This window comes from Silurus meridionalis, chromosome 19 (assembly GCF_014805685.1).
Source record: "Silurus meridionalis isolate SWU-2019-XX chromosome 19, ASM1480568v1, whole genome shotgun sequence".
NCBI lineage: Eukaryota > Metazoa > Chordata > Actinopteri > Siluriformes > Siluridae > Silurus > Silurus meridionalis.
The window spans coordinates 12,612,466-12,628,637 of record NC_060902.1 but is presented as its reverse complement, the minus strand read 5'-3'; the positions used below and the strand labels follow the sequence as shown (position 1 = coordinate 12,628,637).

Here is a 16,172-nt window from a genome sequence, read left to right as displayed (position 1 = left end):
CTCGGCGACATTGTAATGGTCAAAGTCCAAAACAACGCATGTCAAAAATAATGGCACAGACTACAAATGTATGATCAGCTAGTATTTCATTTGTGGAATGGTTCTTAGGGTTGGCCCTTTTGGGAACCCTTTAAAGTAGCATTCCTTTCGATAGCCAGAACCATTAATCAAGCAAGAAACCCTTGAGGCATCTGTTTTTCTATGAGTGTCAGTGGAATTCTTAAGTGTGTCTGTAAAACACAATTGCTGAAATGATTAAATACATGTGTATAAATGAGCACTTTGTAAATTCTAGTATAATTTCAGATGATAAGACGATTTGATATTATTTAGTATTATATTGTCATGCCATTTATATGAATGTGGTTGGATACCTCTCCTATGGCATGATGCAACTGGTGACGTGCCGTTCTGACACCTCTAACTTGTGTTGTTTTGCGGTTTGGGACGGTGCCTGTGTGAGTCTGTTAAGCCCACACTGTAGTTTCCCCAGTAGCCACAGGACTTCCCCTGCATGTGGCATTTTCCCCTTTTAGAAAAACAACATATAATACTATGTTCTATGGTTCTATTAATTTTCTCTTTCTTAAAATATTTTCCAAACAATAGGCTATTCGTTCCTTTCTAAATAAAACAGTTGACTCCATTCACTTTATTATATTTTGACAAGTAGAGGTTCGCGTAACTAGATGTGTGTAACTAGATGTTCCACTGATAACCTGGGTGGACTGAAGAGGCGATGAATTGTTCTACATGTTACTAATTTTTCTTTTTTTTTTAAACTACAGTACGATACTGATTATTCTTCTTGTACAACATTTTAATAATTATAATGGGAGGGGAAGAAAAATCCTTAGCATCATGTGTTCTCTCCACTGAAAAAAATCTCCAGTCAAGTCTGTCCCCTATCTTTACAGTTCACACCCTTTCCTGCATCAGGGAGTCCTCTCTGTGGATCCTGAGACTAATTAAACAGATCCAAACTGCAGGCTTATCTATCAAAGCAACACCCGTTAGACCAATAAACGTGACAGATTTAGTACGGAATATTTTACTTTATACATTCCTGAGCAATAATCAGCACAGCGTAGGATCTAAATTACCAAAGGCATCAATATTTAATAGTGTATGTCTAGATGATTAAGTAAAAGTGCTGGTGTGTGTAGAAGTGCAGCAACTTTCTCAGCTCATATAACATTCACATTTATTCATTTGCTGGACACTTTATAGGTTTAAAAAAAAATAATTACAAGACAACGACATTTAATCCAAGCATCTAAGAGCTGACATGTGTCCACTCATATATGGACAAAAGTATCAGGACACCTGACTTTTCCAGCCATATGTGGTTCTTCCCCAAACTGTTAACACAAATGTAGAGGCACACTGCGGTATTGGATGTCTTTAGATGCGGTAGCATCTATGAGATCCAAACCTGTTCCACCATGACAATCCCCCTGTGCACAAAGTGAGCTAAATGAAGGTATGGGTCACATGGGTCAGATTAGAGATCTTAAGTGGACACATACGAATCACATACGAATCCTATGGTCAGGTGACTCCAAACATTTGTCCATATAGTGTACAATAGTACCCAGTACGTATATAACAATCAAAAAGTACTCCCAAATAAGCAAACTTCAAGTGTGACTTAAGAACATATCACTAATAACAATATAAAAATAAGATATTTGTAATAATTATTATGTTAAAGGATATGTTAAACAGTAATTATATAAGTGGTTTAGTTTTGTAACATAATGTACTTTCAAGTAATCAAGTAAAACATACTACTACTACTACTACTACTAATAATAATTAAAACTACAGTACAAGCAGCATTTTAAGGGGCCAAGCACCCAGATTCATTCACAAATGAAATAATGCAAATTAAATTGTTGCATGAACCATTACAAACAAAGCAGTGCCAGAATTTTAGTTAAAGGCTATCAAACATGATTTGTCAGTTTGCTCATCAAGTGTATGTTTTGACTAAAGGTCGACCAATGCGGGTTTTTTTCTGGCCGATGCCAATATTTAGAAATCAGGGCAGATGATGGCCGATATATGATGGCGATATTTTTGGCCGATATGTTTGGCCGATTTTCTTTTTCTCCCTTCATCCCATAAAATCAAACAGATAATTAAGAAGTGATACAGAAAATTGCTTATTAAAACAACACGCTTCTCTAATCAGTGCACTTGATCGCAGGTTTACAACAGTTCCAAAAAGTCCCAAATGTTATTTGGATTCTCTCTCCAACAAAAGTAGCATTAAAACTGGCCGACGGTTGGTCATCAGGCAATGTCGGGTGGTGGTGGAGTGTCGGTTGGCTTTATTTTTTCTGTGTGTTCACCACCGTTGGCTCTGGTCGGCGTCAGATATTTTTCGGCAAATTCGACATGTTAAACTGGAGGGGGAACTCATCAGCGAGAAAGAGAATTCCAATTGGTTATTCAGCTTAGCGAGTCAGCACAAGAGAAAAAAAAAAACTCAACTGACAAGAGCAAACAATGATGGAGTAAAGAGGGAACGCACAGACCCTTGTCATTCTTGACAGACATTTGCATGAATGAAAGTCAACAGTACCATTTTTTTGTAGTCCATGAAATAAGCAAATAATATTTCCACATATACACAGGTTTATAAGGTGTGTGAACTGTTCATTGTTTTCTAATCAGCATCAAAACCTTGATCTTCACACAAACAGCAACGGAGAGCCGGAAGCCCATAAATCAGTTTCGCAAAGTATTTCTGCCACCTGTTTCTTCACTCCCGAGCTCATCCCTATTTTCTAGGCCATACCTGGCTCTGACTGTGGGCTGTTTACTTTGGAGCTCTTTAGGATCCTCATGATCCTGTTGATCCCGGCTGTGGTAAACTCGGTTTGAGCACCAAAGTAGAATTGAAAGCTCTGAGACTGAAAAAAAAAAAACATACATGGCGGTATGTAGGATTTGTTTTTTGAAATCAATTGTTTCTTTTTGGGCTTTAAAATATACCTTTCGATTATCTGGTTGTTAGTTTGCAGCTCTCGAGCCACCGCTTCCATCTCATCCCTCAGTCTCTTCATCCTGAAATGCAAAATAGCACCACGGATCATCAATTCCAGTCCGTGATAAATGTCGCAACACTCCTATAATCCTGTCCAGCTCGACCAATCAAAATAGTGGACCGTAACTCACGGTTGTAAATTCCTATTTTACTCAGAAAGCTGTTTGGTAATCCACAGACCCACCTGAGAATCATATTGTCTCGATTTTTCATTCCCTCATTGCCTTCTGCTCCATCTGGTCTCTGAAGTGCTATAACTAAGGCTCTGTCCAAAACCTGAACAAATAAAATGGGTTTTGTATAATAAACACATTATCTCTTTACCTGAATGTTGTGCTCAACACTACGGTGCAGGAGAACGCATGATTTTGATTGGCCAGAAGTTTTTGCTTTACTTTGTATAACAACCACACCTGGTACACAAGTGAAATGAACTTTTTATGGTTTTTAACTTTAAGAGAGAAAAATGTTTTGCTTCTGAGGGAACAACAGTTTATAACTGGTATAAGTTCTACAGGTATTAAAGGACATACAAATCGTTGCTTTATAAGCAGAATAAAACACGTAGGGATGTGGTATTATTGAACAGAAATCCACTTCAGGTTCAGATTTGTTCATGATTGGGTATTAAAACTTTTTTAACACAGTAAAATGTATTGGGTATATAATTGACCTTTGTCTGCTGTCCTTCACACATCTGCAGTTCCCCAATTAGCTGTAAGAAGAAACCGCTGAAGTGTTCTAACCGTGACTGAATGTCAGACAATGCACTGTGGAAATACATACACATGCAAAGAAAGACACATTGATAACTATATTACAGCCTGGACACTATTTAGTCATGAACTTATAAAAAACATACAGTACCATTCAAAATGACCCCATTGCAAAGAACTTCTATATAGCCAATCAGTTCCTTTAACAAAATGAAGTATCATAACTAAACTCATAGTTGAAATGTTTTGAGTTTTTTCTGTACGATTAATAGTTCTAACATTCAAAGAGTCATAAAGATACGTCATACTGTGAAACCCCAAATCATTCCCTTTTAGTGGAACACACCAAAGGGTGCTACAGGGAACCTATTTTCTAATAGTGCTAATTAGGTGACAATTAAAAAAAAAAAAAAAAAAAAGGTAAATAACCTGGCATTCAGCACACTCTGCCTTATTTCAATTCAAGACTTTGTGAGCATAAGATAAGATTTATACATGCTTTTTAAACATCTCATAAACATTTGATCCCTTGATTCTGGAAGATGTTCCACTAGTTCCACTATACTGGAGTATAGAGTGTGGATGTGGAAATTTATGCTCATTCAGACAAAAGAATGTTTGTAAAGACAGATTATGATGCAGGATAAGGAGGCCTGGGGTGCAGTCAGGGTTCCATTTTATTCCAAAAGTTGTTCAGTAGAGTTGAGGACCTGCTCTAGAGCAGGTTACTCAAGATATTCCACTTCAAACCATGTAAACCATATGGTAATGAAGCTGGCTTTGTGCACAGGGACGTTGTTATCCAGAAACATGTTTGGGTCTCCTAGCTGAAGTGAGGAAAAAATTTTAAGCCACCACATCCAAAGACATCCTATATGATTGTGTGTCTTCAAATTTCCAACCTATAGCTGGAAACATCAGGTGTCCTATTTATTTTGTCCATATAGTGTGTTCCTATAAAGGCTACTTTTTATATTGATTGTCCATAAGTGTACAATATACTCATTATAAATGAACAGTGATGATGTAATCAGTGTGATCTCACCTGCTCCATGTGACCTCTGCAGCCAAAACCTCCTGGTACCTTTGCAAGCAGTCATCCCGAAACAGAGCTTTCACTTTCTTAATGTAGGTGGACAGGTTAATCCTATACACAAGGCACAGCAAAAGCTTTTTTTTCCAAAAGACGGCAGCATGTCGATAAGTGTTTACTTCTGCTTACGGTACTCACTTTTCAAACTTGTGAATCTGCTCATCATTGTAGTTGAGCTCTGAAGGAAAGAGAGCAATAGAATTAATGTGACACTAATAACTCTGTTTTCTGTGCTTTATAAAATGTTATAATTAGTAAAGTATGATGAGAAACCACAGTCCCTGTTTCATGCCTGACAAACTGAAATTTATATGTACACACACAGGTAAGGTTAAATTAGTTTTTCAGTGTCGACACTTAACTCTAATAAAAACTCGTGCTGTTTCTAAAAAAAAAGTATAAGCTTTCCTCATGAAAATTTTAAAATCCTCATCAAACATGTTCTCAGCACTCCCGCTGACTGGAAGAAAGCTTCCTGTTTCACTAGAAATACCCAGAAGCTCAAAAATAGTTCTTACTAAACCAAGTTTTTATTCGAATAGAATTTAACTTTAAACATCACATACTATACGTAGTACTCATAAAAACACATATTTACTCACTTCCAATTTGTCTGTCTTTGCGGTACAGCCGATGTACAGCAACAATCTTCTCAAGAAGCACCTGCATCTTCTGTATGCTGCATCATCACATGAATGTCATTAAAAACTCACAGATTAACTTAGTACATTTTCTAGCTGTCTTGGTGGTGTTGCTTTAGTATTTCTAGAGCAGGGGTCACCAACACGGTGCCTGTGGGCACCAGGTCCCCCGCAAGGACCACGAGTCGCTCGCGGGCCTTTTCTAAAAATAGCTCACCATAGCGCCACCTACCAGTGAGCTGCAATCTGCAATTTGTTGCTATTCTTTTTTTTTAATCACACTTGCATTGCTGTGAATTTGAAAATGACAATATTAAAATATAGATGACTAGATATAGATGAATATCATTAATTATTAATAATAACATATAATTAAAGGTAAATTGAGCAAATTTGTTATTTCAGAAGTGTGTCTCAAACTGGTAGCCCTTCACCATTATTCGGGACCCAAGAAGTAGCTCTCAGTTTCAAAAAGTTTGGTGACCCCTGTTTTAGAGCATCCTCCTTCCTCATAAATACTTCAACTGTTTGCTAAATCACAACATGATGTTCTCCACCCCCATGTTTCACAGCTAGATGGTGTTTATTAAATTAATAACCTCATCCTTTTCTATCTATGCATTACAGGGATGAAATTTTGGCCAAACAGTTACATTTGGCTAAATTCGAGCTTTAAAAATGTAGCCTGATATTTTAAAAAGTGGTCTTGGGGCATCTTTCCTTGTGATGGTAGATGTCCATATTTTTGTATATGATGCCTTTAATTCATTCACAAGCTCCTTGTCGTAAACAAAGTAGATGCTAACTGACTTAGTAAAAAAATATTTTAACATGAAATTGTTCAAACTGGCATAATAATTGGAATAAATAACTTTTTTTTAAATAACTTTTAAGTATTTATAAGCTATTGTTCCAAAACGACAAACAGTATGGCCTAATAAACATGTTTTGCATGTTGGCAAAATGTCTGGCTTATCATTTAAGTACCATTTGTCCTCAGTCAGTGTCTTGAAGTGCTCAGCTACTTCAACATGCAGATGCTGCAGCTTGTTCTGGAATTCTCTGATACTGCTGCCATACACAGGTAGTTTCTCATGGATCTGAAGGGAAAAAAATGTCATCTTTAAAACTTTACACTGCCTAAAAATATTGAATGATATATGATGATTGAGAGATACCTGATAACACAATTCTATACACGGTGACAAGAGAATGCCATACTGTGTATTGCTGTATAATATGTTGTCAGGTATTTGAAAAATTTGGTTTTAAATCCCAAACCAATGAATGCACGAGATAAATAAAAATCAGTTTAATCGTGTCAGGATATAAAAAAAAAATTGCATTTTGTTAAAAAGAATTGAACGGTCTATAAGATTGTAGCTCTATAATAGGTATTCCATATCTGCATGATTCTTACCAATCTAAGTTTCTGCATGTTGTCAGAGGAAATCGATATATTAAGTGGAACCTGGCTTCTGCAAGACAAAAGCAATAAAGAAATGCTTCAGCAAACATCCCACTGACCATTTGAAATATTTTAATTAGTATGGATTGAACTAGTAAAATGACAACGTATATCGTGTACTACACAATCTATATACAAATCACTAGCCTGGGCAAGCAGGTTTCATGTACTGGCTATTACAGAGTACGCAATCAGAATGTGCAACATTTAAAACTTAAAGTTAAGATTAAAGATAATGATCATACACTGGTTTGTTTTCATCAGCTTGCATTAATGTACTTATTAATTAACTCGGCATACCTTATTGCAGTATGTTAGCTAAGACGTAACATATTTTACTAGTTAATTTATTGAGTTTTTAGTCTACATGCTAACAGTCTGTGATATTAATATCACATGCCCTTACATTGCGTCCAGTGTTTCTTCTGTGCTCACGCAGGACAGCAGCTTCATATTCACCATTCCGATTTTGTGTGCCGTGTTACCGCATTCGATGCGAACACTTTCACTGCAAATGAAGGAAAGAAACAGGTAGTTACAGTAAGAGCTGGATGTGTGGGTCCCCCCCCCCTCTTGAGCCATTTCCAATGATGTCCACACTCACCAGTCATTTTAATAGGAACGAATGTACACCGTGTTATATTTGTGTTATTATCCAATAAGTACATGACAGTGGCACAATGCTTTCAATTATGGAGATACAGGTAAAGGGCTTCACTTCACTTTCATACATTATAGTCTATAGGGTTTATGAGAGAAGTCAGGTGGCCAGACTTTTCCGAGAAGACAGGAAACCTACAGTAACTCAAAAAACATTGTTCACAATAGTGGTGAGCAGAAAAGTATATTAAAACATTCAATATGTCAAACCTTCAGACAGATCAAGTTTCATTTCTGTCAGCTGAAAACACGAAACACCCCAAGGTCAAAGTCGAATGTTTTTTCTTCAACTGAAGCTCTTGACCTGTATCTACATGACTGCATGTCCCTCACTGATACCACGTGTACGGCTGGTTTGAACTCCATGAATGGGCAGGTGTAAATGAAATTAAAGTTAATCGTGGATGTATCTGTTCTTATTGTTTCCAATAAATAATAACACTTTTTATTAACATTCGCAATGTACTAAATACAATATAAATATGGAATTCCTAACAAAAAAAACCCCCAATGCATGTGATTAGTGCACATAATCTATATTATAACTGTCTACACGCGATACTGTAACTTTTACTCACATATAACTATAAAATCCCTGTAAAATCAGGTCTCTGTGTTTGTGTAGGAGCCGCATTGTCTGGAGGAATTGGTGGATCACCCCGACTAAGGTCTGTGGAGAAGAACAAGAGGGTCTTGTGCTAGATGTTTAGTCACAAATTAATAATGAATTTTCTCTTCGAAGGCAATGATGAGCACAAAGCAGGCTTTCTTTACTACCTTTGAGAAAGTGTGGTCGGCCATGACGTCAAACCTGGAAGGTAAAACCGGGATCTCGGCTAGAAAATACAAGAGTAAAAGACAGAGTCGATCCATGAGAAGAACTGAAGACTATTATCAGGTCAAGAAACTCTCAGAAATATCACAATAGAATAACATGAGAAACATACATCTATTTTATGAATTTGTTGTAACACATATAGTAGAAACCACTGCAGAAGGTAAAGATTCAATTATTATGAAACCACTAAATATGATTCAGAGTTCCTACGCTCTTTGGGGGGCAGCACTGCGATTTTCTCGGCTCGTCTACTGAGCAGAAAGATGGGTCGCTCTGCAGAGGTGGGCGGCAGATTGATCAATTTCATGCTGGGCTCCAGGATAAGTGGGTGTCCTTGGAACAGATAATGCTGCTTCTCTGCTTCTATACCCGTGTGAGCCTGGACTTCTTCAAAGAAGACTGCGATGCTGAATTGAAACGAATGGGCATTAGAATGTGGTTTTATGTGTGTTGACTATGCTGCCTTTTCAGACTAGAAAGCTTCTTCTGGTTTGAATATTTAAATATAAATAAATATATTGAAAATAATATCCATAAAATATATTAAATATTTATTATTTGAAAAATACTTGACAAAATGGTTCATTCTAAAGTAATTATTACAGTACAGAGTGCGAGCACCAGCAGTACTAACGTGCTATAAATGTGGATATAGATTGTGTGGGCAGTAGCTTGCTGAAGTGAGAAGACGTGCACTTTTAAACGTTGGAGGATGTCTATGGTAGCAGCAAAGAACTGGTCAAACCCCCAGCATTTCTCCTGATTGGCCTCTAGGATATTGGCCAGCACTGGGACCAGGTGCATTTTCAGCCCTCTAAAACGACAGAATAAAATAACAATGACATTCTTTACTGCGAATGATAACAATGGCACAAAACAATTACTTCCAGGTGCAGCTCATGGAAGGGTCGATGTTAGATTACAGTGAGAGCAAATCATCTGTCTCTCAAAAGCCACAAGAATATTTAAAACGTTGTTGTTTTTGTAACTGTAGTTGAATAAATGTTCAGGGTTAGGGCAATGGCCTACGATTATAGATAATGAAGCTCTGAAAATGTTTTCCAGGTGCCACACATAGAAATAACATTTTTGTAAGTATGTTATCACCATCTGAACTAAGAACATGGCATATCCTTGTTGTTTTTTATACAGTCTTTTGAATGCTAAAATGAAATGCTTATAAAGCATTGACACTAGAGAGTCCTTCTGTAATTGTGCAATAAACAATCTACAAATCTACAGTGCTCTCCAATACTATTGGATATCAAACAACTAAAAACGAAATATTAATACAAATATATATATTTGTAAATATATATGTGACACAACTATTGTCATAGTCTTTGTTCTACCTTCCTTTGACAAGATAACAGCTCTAAATCTTCTTCTATCATGCCTGGTGAGGTTGGAGAATACATGGGAAAGGGTCTAAGCCCATTCCATCATACGAAATATCTCCAGATCCTTAACATTTTTGACATCCATGCTAGAGGACTTTCTTCTTCAATTCACACCACAGTTTTTCAATGGCTGGTAAACCATTTACAATTTTAATCATTGGAAGATTTCACGATATCAGCAGTTTAAGATTTTCTTTATACTGTTTTAATGCATTTGTTCTTCTTCTTGTAATGTGTGATAATGTGACTCATCCATCATGCAAATACATAGTGACTTACCTTACCGCCAACACTATTAGACACATATTAGTCAACACATTCACATACTACCGGCAACTATTTGCTCATGACTGTATTTATTAGGTAATATGTTGCGCAGTACTTCATACAATACAATGAAGCTGTGACACCGAGTTATAAATATTTCAAACAGTTCCACCTTCAGACTGAAAATAAACAGAGCTAGAGCTCGAGCTCTACTCAAAACTCATCTGAAATACTCACTCTGAAAGCTGGCAGCAGTGGGGCAGATGATAGCTCCACTCTATGGGTCCCTTTTCTACCTTCTGAACCCCTGAAATAGCTCCCTCTGGCTTTTCAGTGGTGATCTTATACCTATGTACAAAGAAGATATGTACTGTCATAACAGCTTTAACACCAGTAATGATTAAGTAATAATTGAAGATAATCTATATAGTTGACCTAGTGTTGGGGGATCCCCATCAGGTAATCCCCAGCTCTTTATAACAGCAGCTCAAAACAATATAAACTTTTAAAAGATTTGTCTCTTCTTTCAAACCAGCCTTAGGATTCCAGCAGAAGCATCATCATAAAAAATAATTCCTTTCAGCACATAGGTATAATTACTTAATCACTTACACTATATAAACAAAAGTATTGGCACACCTGACTTTTCCATCAATACTATATGTGGTTCACAACCACAAAGTTGGAGGCACACAATTGTCTTTAGATAAAGTAGCATATAATTTTCCCTTCACTTGAACTAGGAGACCCAAATCTATTCCAGCATGACAAAGCTCCAGAACCATTGAAAATATGATTTAGATGGGTTGGAGTGAAATATCTTTGAGTGGTCTGCTATAGAATTGGAACGCTGACTGCACTCCAAGCCTCCTCACCCTACATCAGTCCTGCCTTTCTAATACCATTGAAGCTGAGTGAGCAGAAATCTCCATAAGCACTCAGTAAAATCTGGGGAAACATCTTCCCAGAAGAGTGGAGGGTATTATGACAGCAAATGATCAGGTGTCCACAAACCTTTGTCCAAATAGTGTACGTTATTTTTAAATAATACTTTCGATTTTTGTTCCCCCTACATTATCGGTTTGTTCTTGCGTGGTCCTCCGTATGGAATGAAAGGCAGACTGCCACTTGCAGCGTGGTAAAAAGTAACACCAATGCTCCACAAATCCACCGTCACGCCATAAGACTTCTGCTGGGGCTTCCTTAAAACTGCACGCTCGTACATATCCGGATGCTTCATATGAGAAAAAAAGCTGTACGTTAGTCTCTGTTTCACCAAATCCCAAACTGTACTTTATTTTCTATTGTTTTAATATTAAAGTATTATAATATTATAAAGTACACCATACATATGGATGCTGCATATGATGGACCAGCTGTACATTCTAACAGACAAAAAGGTTAATAAGGTCCAGCTCATGTATGTCCAAATAATTACAGCAAGAAGTATATATGAGATGGAGAAACTAATCTTGGGTCAGTTTTAATCTGCAGCCTTGACTATGAGTATAAATCACATTTAAAAACAGACACAAACCTGTTCACATGCTTCGGAATGCAGTTTTGAGATAAAACATGTTGCAAGAACTAAAATGGTTTCATATTCTCAACATCTCTTTAGGTCGATATGAATGCTTTGAGTGACCAGAAATGTGATCAAATTCAAATACAAATTTGAAATATCAAAATGTTTACAAAAAATTTTAAGAAAAGTTCATCTAGTTAGAAAACCTGTTTCAAAGTCTAAAGCTTGCCCACAGTTTCCAGGTCTCACCAGGTACTCCTCCGTGCCATAGATGGACATAAACTTCTCGTCATCATCCAGTTCCCGAGCTGCACCAAAGTCTGTGAGTTTATAGACTGAGCATCCGTCCTCCCCCACCTGCCTCATAATGTTGCCGGGCTTGATGTCTCGATGCACCACACAATTCTCACGCAAATGGTTCATCCCGTGAACTGCAAAATTGGACCAAGTATCATTCGTGAAATAGAATAACTGATTAAAGGCTGCTGTGGATAATCTCATTTGGATATTGTAAAGACTCATGCTTGCCAAAAACTGAGCCTATGCCTAAAATGTTGGACAATCTCACAATCACACATTCTAAGAACTGCTCCTGCAATCATAAAGACCGAAGAATTTTTTTTAATTATATTTATTTATAACACGATTACTAGGGCATTATTGTTTCTTCTTCTTCTTCTTCTTTCGGCTTCTCCCATTATGGGTCGCCACAGCGGATCATCGGTCTCCACACCCCCCTGTCCTCTACATCTACCAACTACCTGCATGTCTTCCCTCACCACATCCATAAACCTCCTCCTTGGCATTATTGTTTATAGCACTAAAAAGAAATACTTACCCACACATTGCAGCACTATAAGGAATTCAGATTCAGGCAGGCCAAATGCATTTTCAGGCTCTTCCAGCAGATTCAGAAGACTTCCTCCTGAACAATACTCCATAACCAAAACCTTCTGTTTTGGGTTCCCCTGAATCTACACAAAAGAAAACCAACACAGTGAGATTTAAAAAATGTAATGCAAAATATTATATGCATTTCTATTATTTTTGATAATCAACATGCTTTTGACTGATGAATTTGTGCACAATGCGATTAGGGGCTTGAAATGTGAAAGAGGAGCTTTTTGGATTCAATCCATGTGGGTGCAAAATTTTTAAAACATTAGAGATCTTCCTATAAGTCCAAGTGACCTAATGGTACAGTACATTATTGAACCAATTAGTAAATAATGGTTTAAAAAAAAAAAACATTGAATGGAAAATCACCTTTAACTTACAATTAAGCCAGAATACGATGAAACCATATATCTGGAAGGTGTGAGATTTGGTCCAGAACCAAAAACACATGAATCACGTCCACACACATGAAGGCGTACGGTTACAAAAAAGTACAACAGATAACCATCAGATTACTCACCTCCTCTATGGTGAAGAGTTTGACGATGTTGACGTGATTCAGCCTCCGTAGCATCTCAAACTCTCTTATTTGCACTTCATATGGTCTGCTGTAGCTGGCAATGTTGAACACCTTCACCGCAACCACTTCGCTTGTTTTCTTAAAAAAAAAAAAAAAAAAAGTGGGAATATAAGCAACACTCGAGTCATTTTCGGAGCAGGCAGTGTATATAGAGCAGTACATTAAATGTCTCGGTCAGGAACGTTAGGTAAAAAAATGTCAGAAGGCAGATATACTTTATTTCGGGCTTTGTAGACATTCGCGGTCGCCCCCTGACCGAGAATATCTTCAGTGGTCCAAAGATGGTTTTCTGTACTCGCTGTCATGGCGGTTTAACCTGTGAACAAAAGAACGAAAAGTTAAAAGGAGTTGTAAATTAATACTTGTATATACGTAATAATATGTGTATTAATATTTAATACACTAGTTGTTAATTTGTCTCTAAAAAAGAAAGCAAGAAAAAAAAACTACACAATCAATTCTAAGTTATACATAATAAATGAAACAAGGTATGGCATAAAGCAAGGTATAGGTTATTGGAAAATAATCAATGACAGTGTGTGTTTATGAAGCCCAATGCTAAGTAGGGGTAAGTTTTAGACGTAGACTCTCCCACTATAGGTAATGTAACAAGCATCTCTACAATGTTTCTGGTCTTTGCCCTGGGACTCTGCATCATCCCATGTGATGTTAAATACCCACAGTTCTTGGATGAACATTCTTCCCCATGTATTTAGAGGTCTTCATTTGCCAAATGGTTCTGCCGATGTGATTGCGGCATTGTGTATCTGATGGTTCCCCGTTGAAGGAAAGTCAGTCATTATCTCTTGTGGGTGGCCATGACCTTCAGCTAACACATACCACTCATTCAGAGCACCTTGCTCGTGATCGAAAACCAGATAAGTCAGACTGCAGAAAGACGTCACACTTCTTGTTGATTCCCTTCCAAGTTTTACCAGAGTAGCTCGCCGACATTACCGCGATGAAAGTGCGCTGCTTACTCTTAAGGAAGATGGATGGCGATGACCAGACATTGTCCATCCTTAGAAAGACAGGTATTGCACGCTTGGTGCGGTATTTGACGTCCGCCTCCGGAATGCGAGATCATATTAGCCAAATATATGAATTCCTATAACCGTTCTATAACCTGTTCATGTTCATGAACAAGAATGATTACATTTCTTCCACATCCCACACAGTTACTTTAATGTGGATTGTCTGTGAGACAAATCAGGTCCTGTTTTTATTTACTCTACAGTAGCAATCTTTTTTATCTATTCATAGAACTAGAAAAAAAAATAAAACACAGATGCTTGTCATTTCAGGTATAAGGAAGACTTTCTAATGGTGCGTAACAAACTGCTACCGCTACAAAACACTGCTTTCTCAGAAGAAATCTTTTTCACATCACTAAAACTTTTTGGAACTGTTTTGAAAAGTCACACTTTGATATGAAAACGAACAAAAACTGGATTCGACAATTTAACATCTTACAGGCTCAGAATTTGAAAGGTTTAACTAGAGGTAAAATTACAATATTGTAAATATGAAATTCAATCATTTAAGACCTGAGTGCTTGTTTTGAAATGTAGTGCTATGGTATAATGGTTGAACTGCTCGAAAACCTTTTACACACATTTTGAATAAAAAGCAGATGCTCCTAAGGTGCTCCTAATTTCAGAAGCCATTTATTAATTTGAGGCATAGATCATTTATTTAAAAAAAAGAGCTAAACAAAAAGAAAACAAGGTGATACAATGAATCACATTGTATAAGTGCCACTGTAAACAGGTCGGGTAGAGGAACAACACAAACAAAACATTTGACCGTAACATGACACAATTTCTTATAAATATGAACCTCAGATGTGTATCTTGGGTCCTTTCCTTCTTTCCTAAATGTACTAAATGTAATATCTTATTTAAGCCTGGCTAATGAACCTTCTTTTATATTTTATATCAGTTGCTCTGTTGATTTCATCCCAACTTCCTCTCGCTGCATTTGTTTAGAGAGCCCGAATAAGGAAAAGCATACACACTCACCAATTAATAGAAAACATCAGATGAACAGGCAGGTCCAGGAACTTCTGATCCACGTCAAAATACCGAGATTTCTCGAACTGAATGTACAATTCACACAGTTTCGTTTGACAAAAAAAAAAAAAAAAAAAAACACTTTCCGTTTGACAAGCAGGAACTTCCTCGTTGTAGCTCACGGGAAACTTTCTGCATGCACTAATCACGTTCTTGGAGCGAGAGGGGTGTGATTAAAGTGGACAAATCAAACCATACATCATTTAAAAGCATCAAATAAATAAAATGTACATGATTACTTATTTGCTATAATTATTATAAAGCTTTCGGTTCTGCAAGGGGGGTTTCAACGCTAAACAGTTTATTTAAAGTTGCACTGCAACTTTTGTTGCCATCTGGTGGCCAACATCCATCATTACACATATGAATAATACAATATTAACAATACAAGGAATATTGGATGAACAGAGTTAGGAGTCTGTAGGAGGCTTTAGCTTGGGGTTGCGGCACCAACAACAGCAATTATATGGGATAGAATATTGCACTTGAAAAAAAATCTTGTTGAGATTAAACAAATCTTACAAAAAAATAAAAAGGATCATACACTCTTCACTTCTGCAGCAGATCTCCTATCACATATTATGTAAACTATTTTGCTGAAGGCACTGCACCAGAAACGACAGGAAACCAAGGTAGTTTTAATAGACACCAATTTTTTTTATTGATTTTTATATTTCAATATTAACCATCACTTTTCTAAAGAAAAGAAAATCCTTTTTAACGTTTCCAGACATTTGGTCACATGCCTAATGAAATCCTTGAAAAGTATGTAAATGTGCACAGGGATAACATATTTAGTACTGTTTATTATATGCTTTGTATGTTTAGCATTGTATATTATGTACGGGTTGTATCTTTATTATTAAATACACAATACACCATTTTTAAAATGTGTGTTTAATTCCATATTTCTGATGAATTTGTCAATGTTCACGTTTGTTTTGCACAGTAGAACCCCTG

The 16,172-nt window shown here is 36.8% G+C and overlaps 1 protein-coding gene across 1 annotated transcript; it reads right to left on the bottom strand.

Moving 5' to 3' along the window:
• Positions 1 to 1,190: 1,190 nt before the first annotated feature.
• On the bottom strand, positions 1,191 to 15,468 carry ikbke (inhibitor of nuclear factor kappa B kinase subunit epsilon). Its single transcript, XM_046875708.1, has 21 exons — positions 15,162 to 15,468; positions 13,356 to 13,456; positions 13,081 to 13,218; positions 12,502 to 12,637; positions 11,913 to 12,094; positions 11,212 to 11,372; positions 10,376 to 10,486; positions 9,106 to 9,285; positions 8,682 to 8,878; positions 8,411 to 8,469; positions 8,212 to 8,303; positions 7,380 to 7,481; positions 6,926 to 6,983; positions 6,493 to 6,605; positions 5,467 to 5,543; positions 5,003 to 5,042; positions 4,817 to 4,918; positions 3,729 to 3,825; positions 3,240 to 3,331; positions 3,004 to 3,075; positions 1,191 to 2,921 (listed from the first exon to the last, which is right to left on the bottom strand). The coding sequence occupies exons 2-21, from the start codon at positions 13,443 to 13,445 to the stop codon at positions 2,852 to 2,854; spliced, it is 2,169 nt and encodes a 722-aa protein (XP_046731664.1). The 5' UTR covers positions 13,446 to 13,456; positions 15,162 to 15,468; the 3' UTR covers positions 1,191 to 2,851.
• Between the last annotated feature and the right edge of the window lie 704 nt (positions 15,469 to 16,172).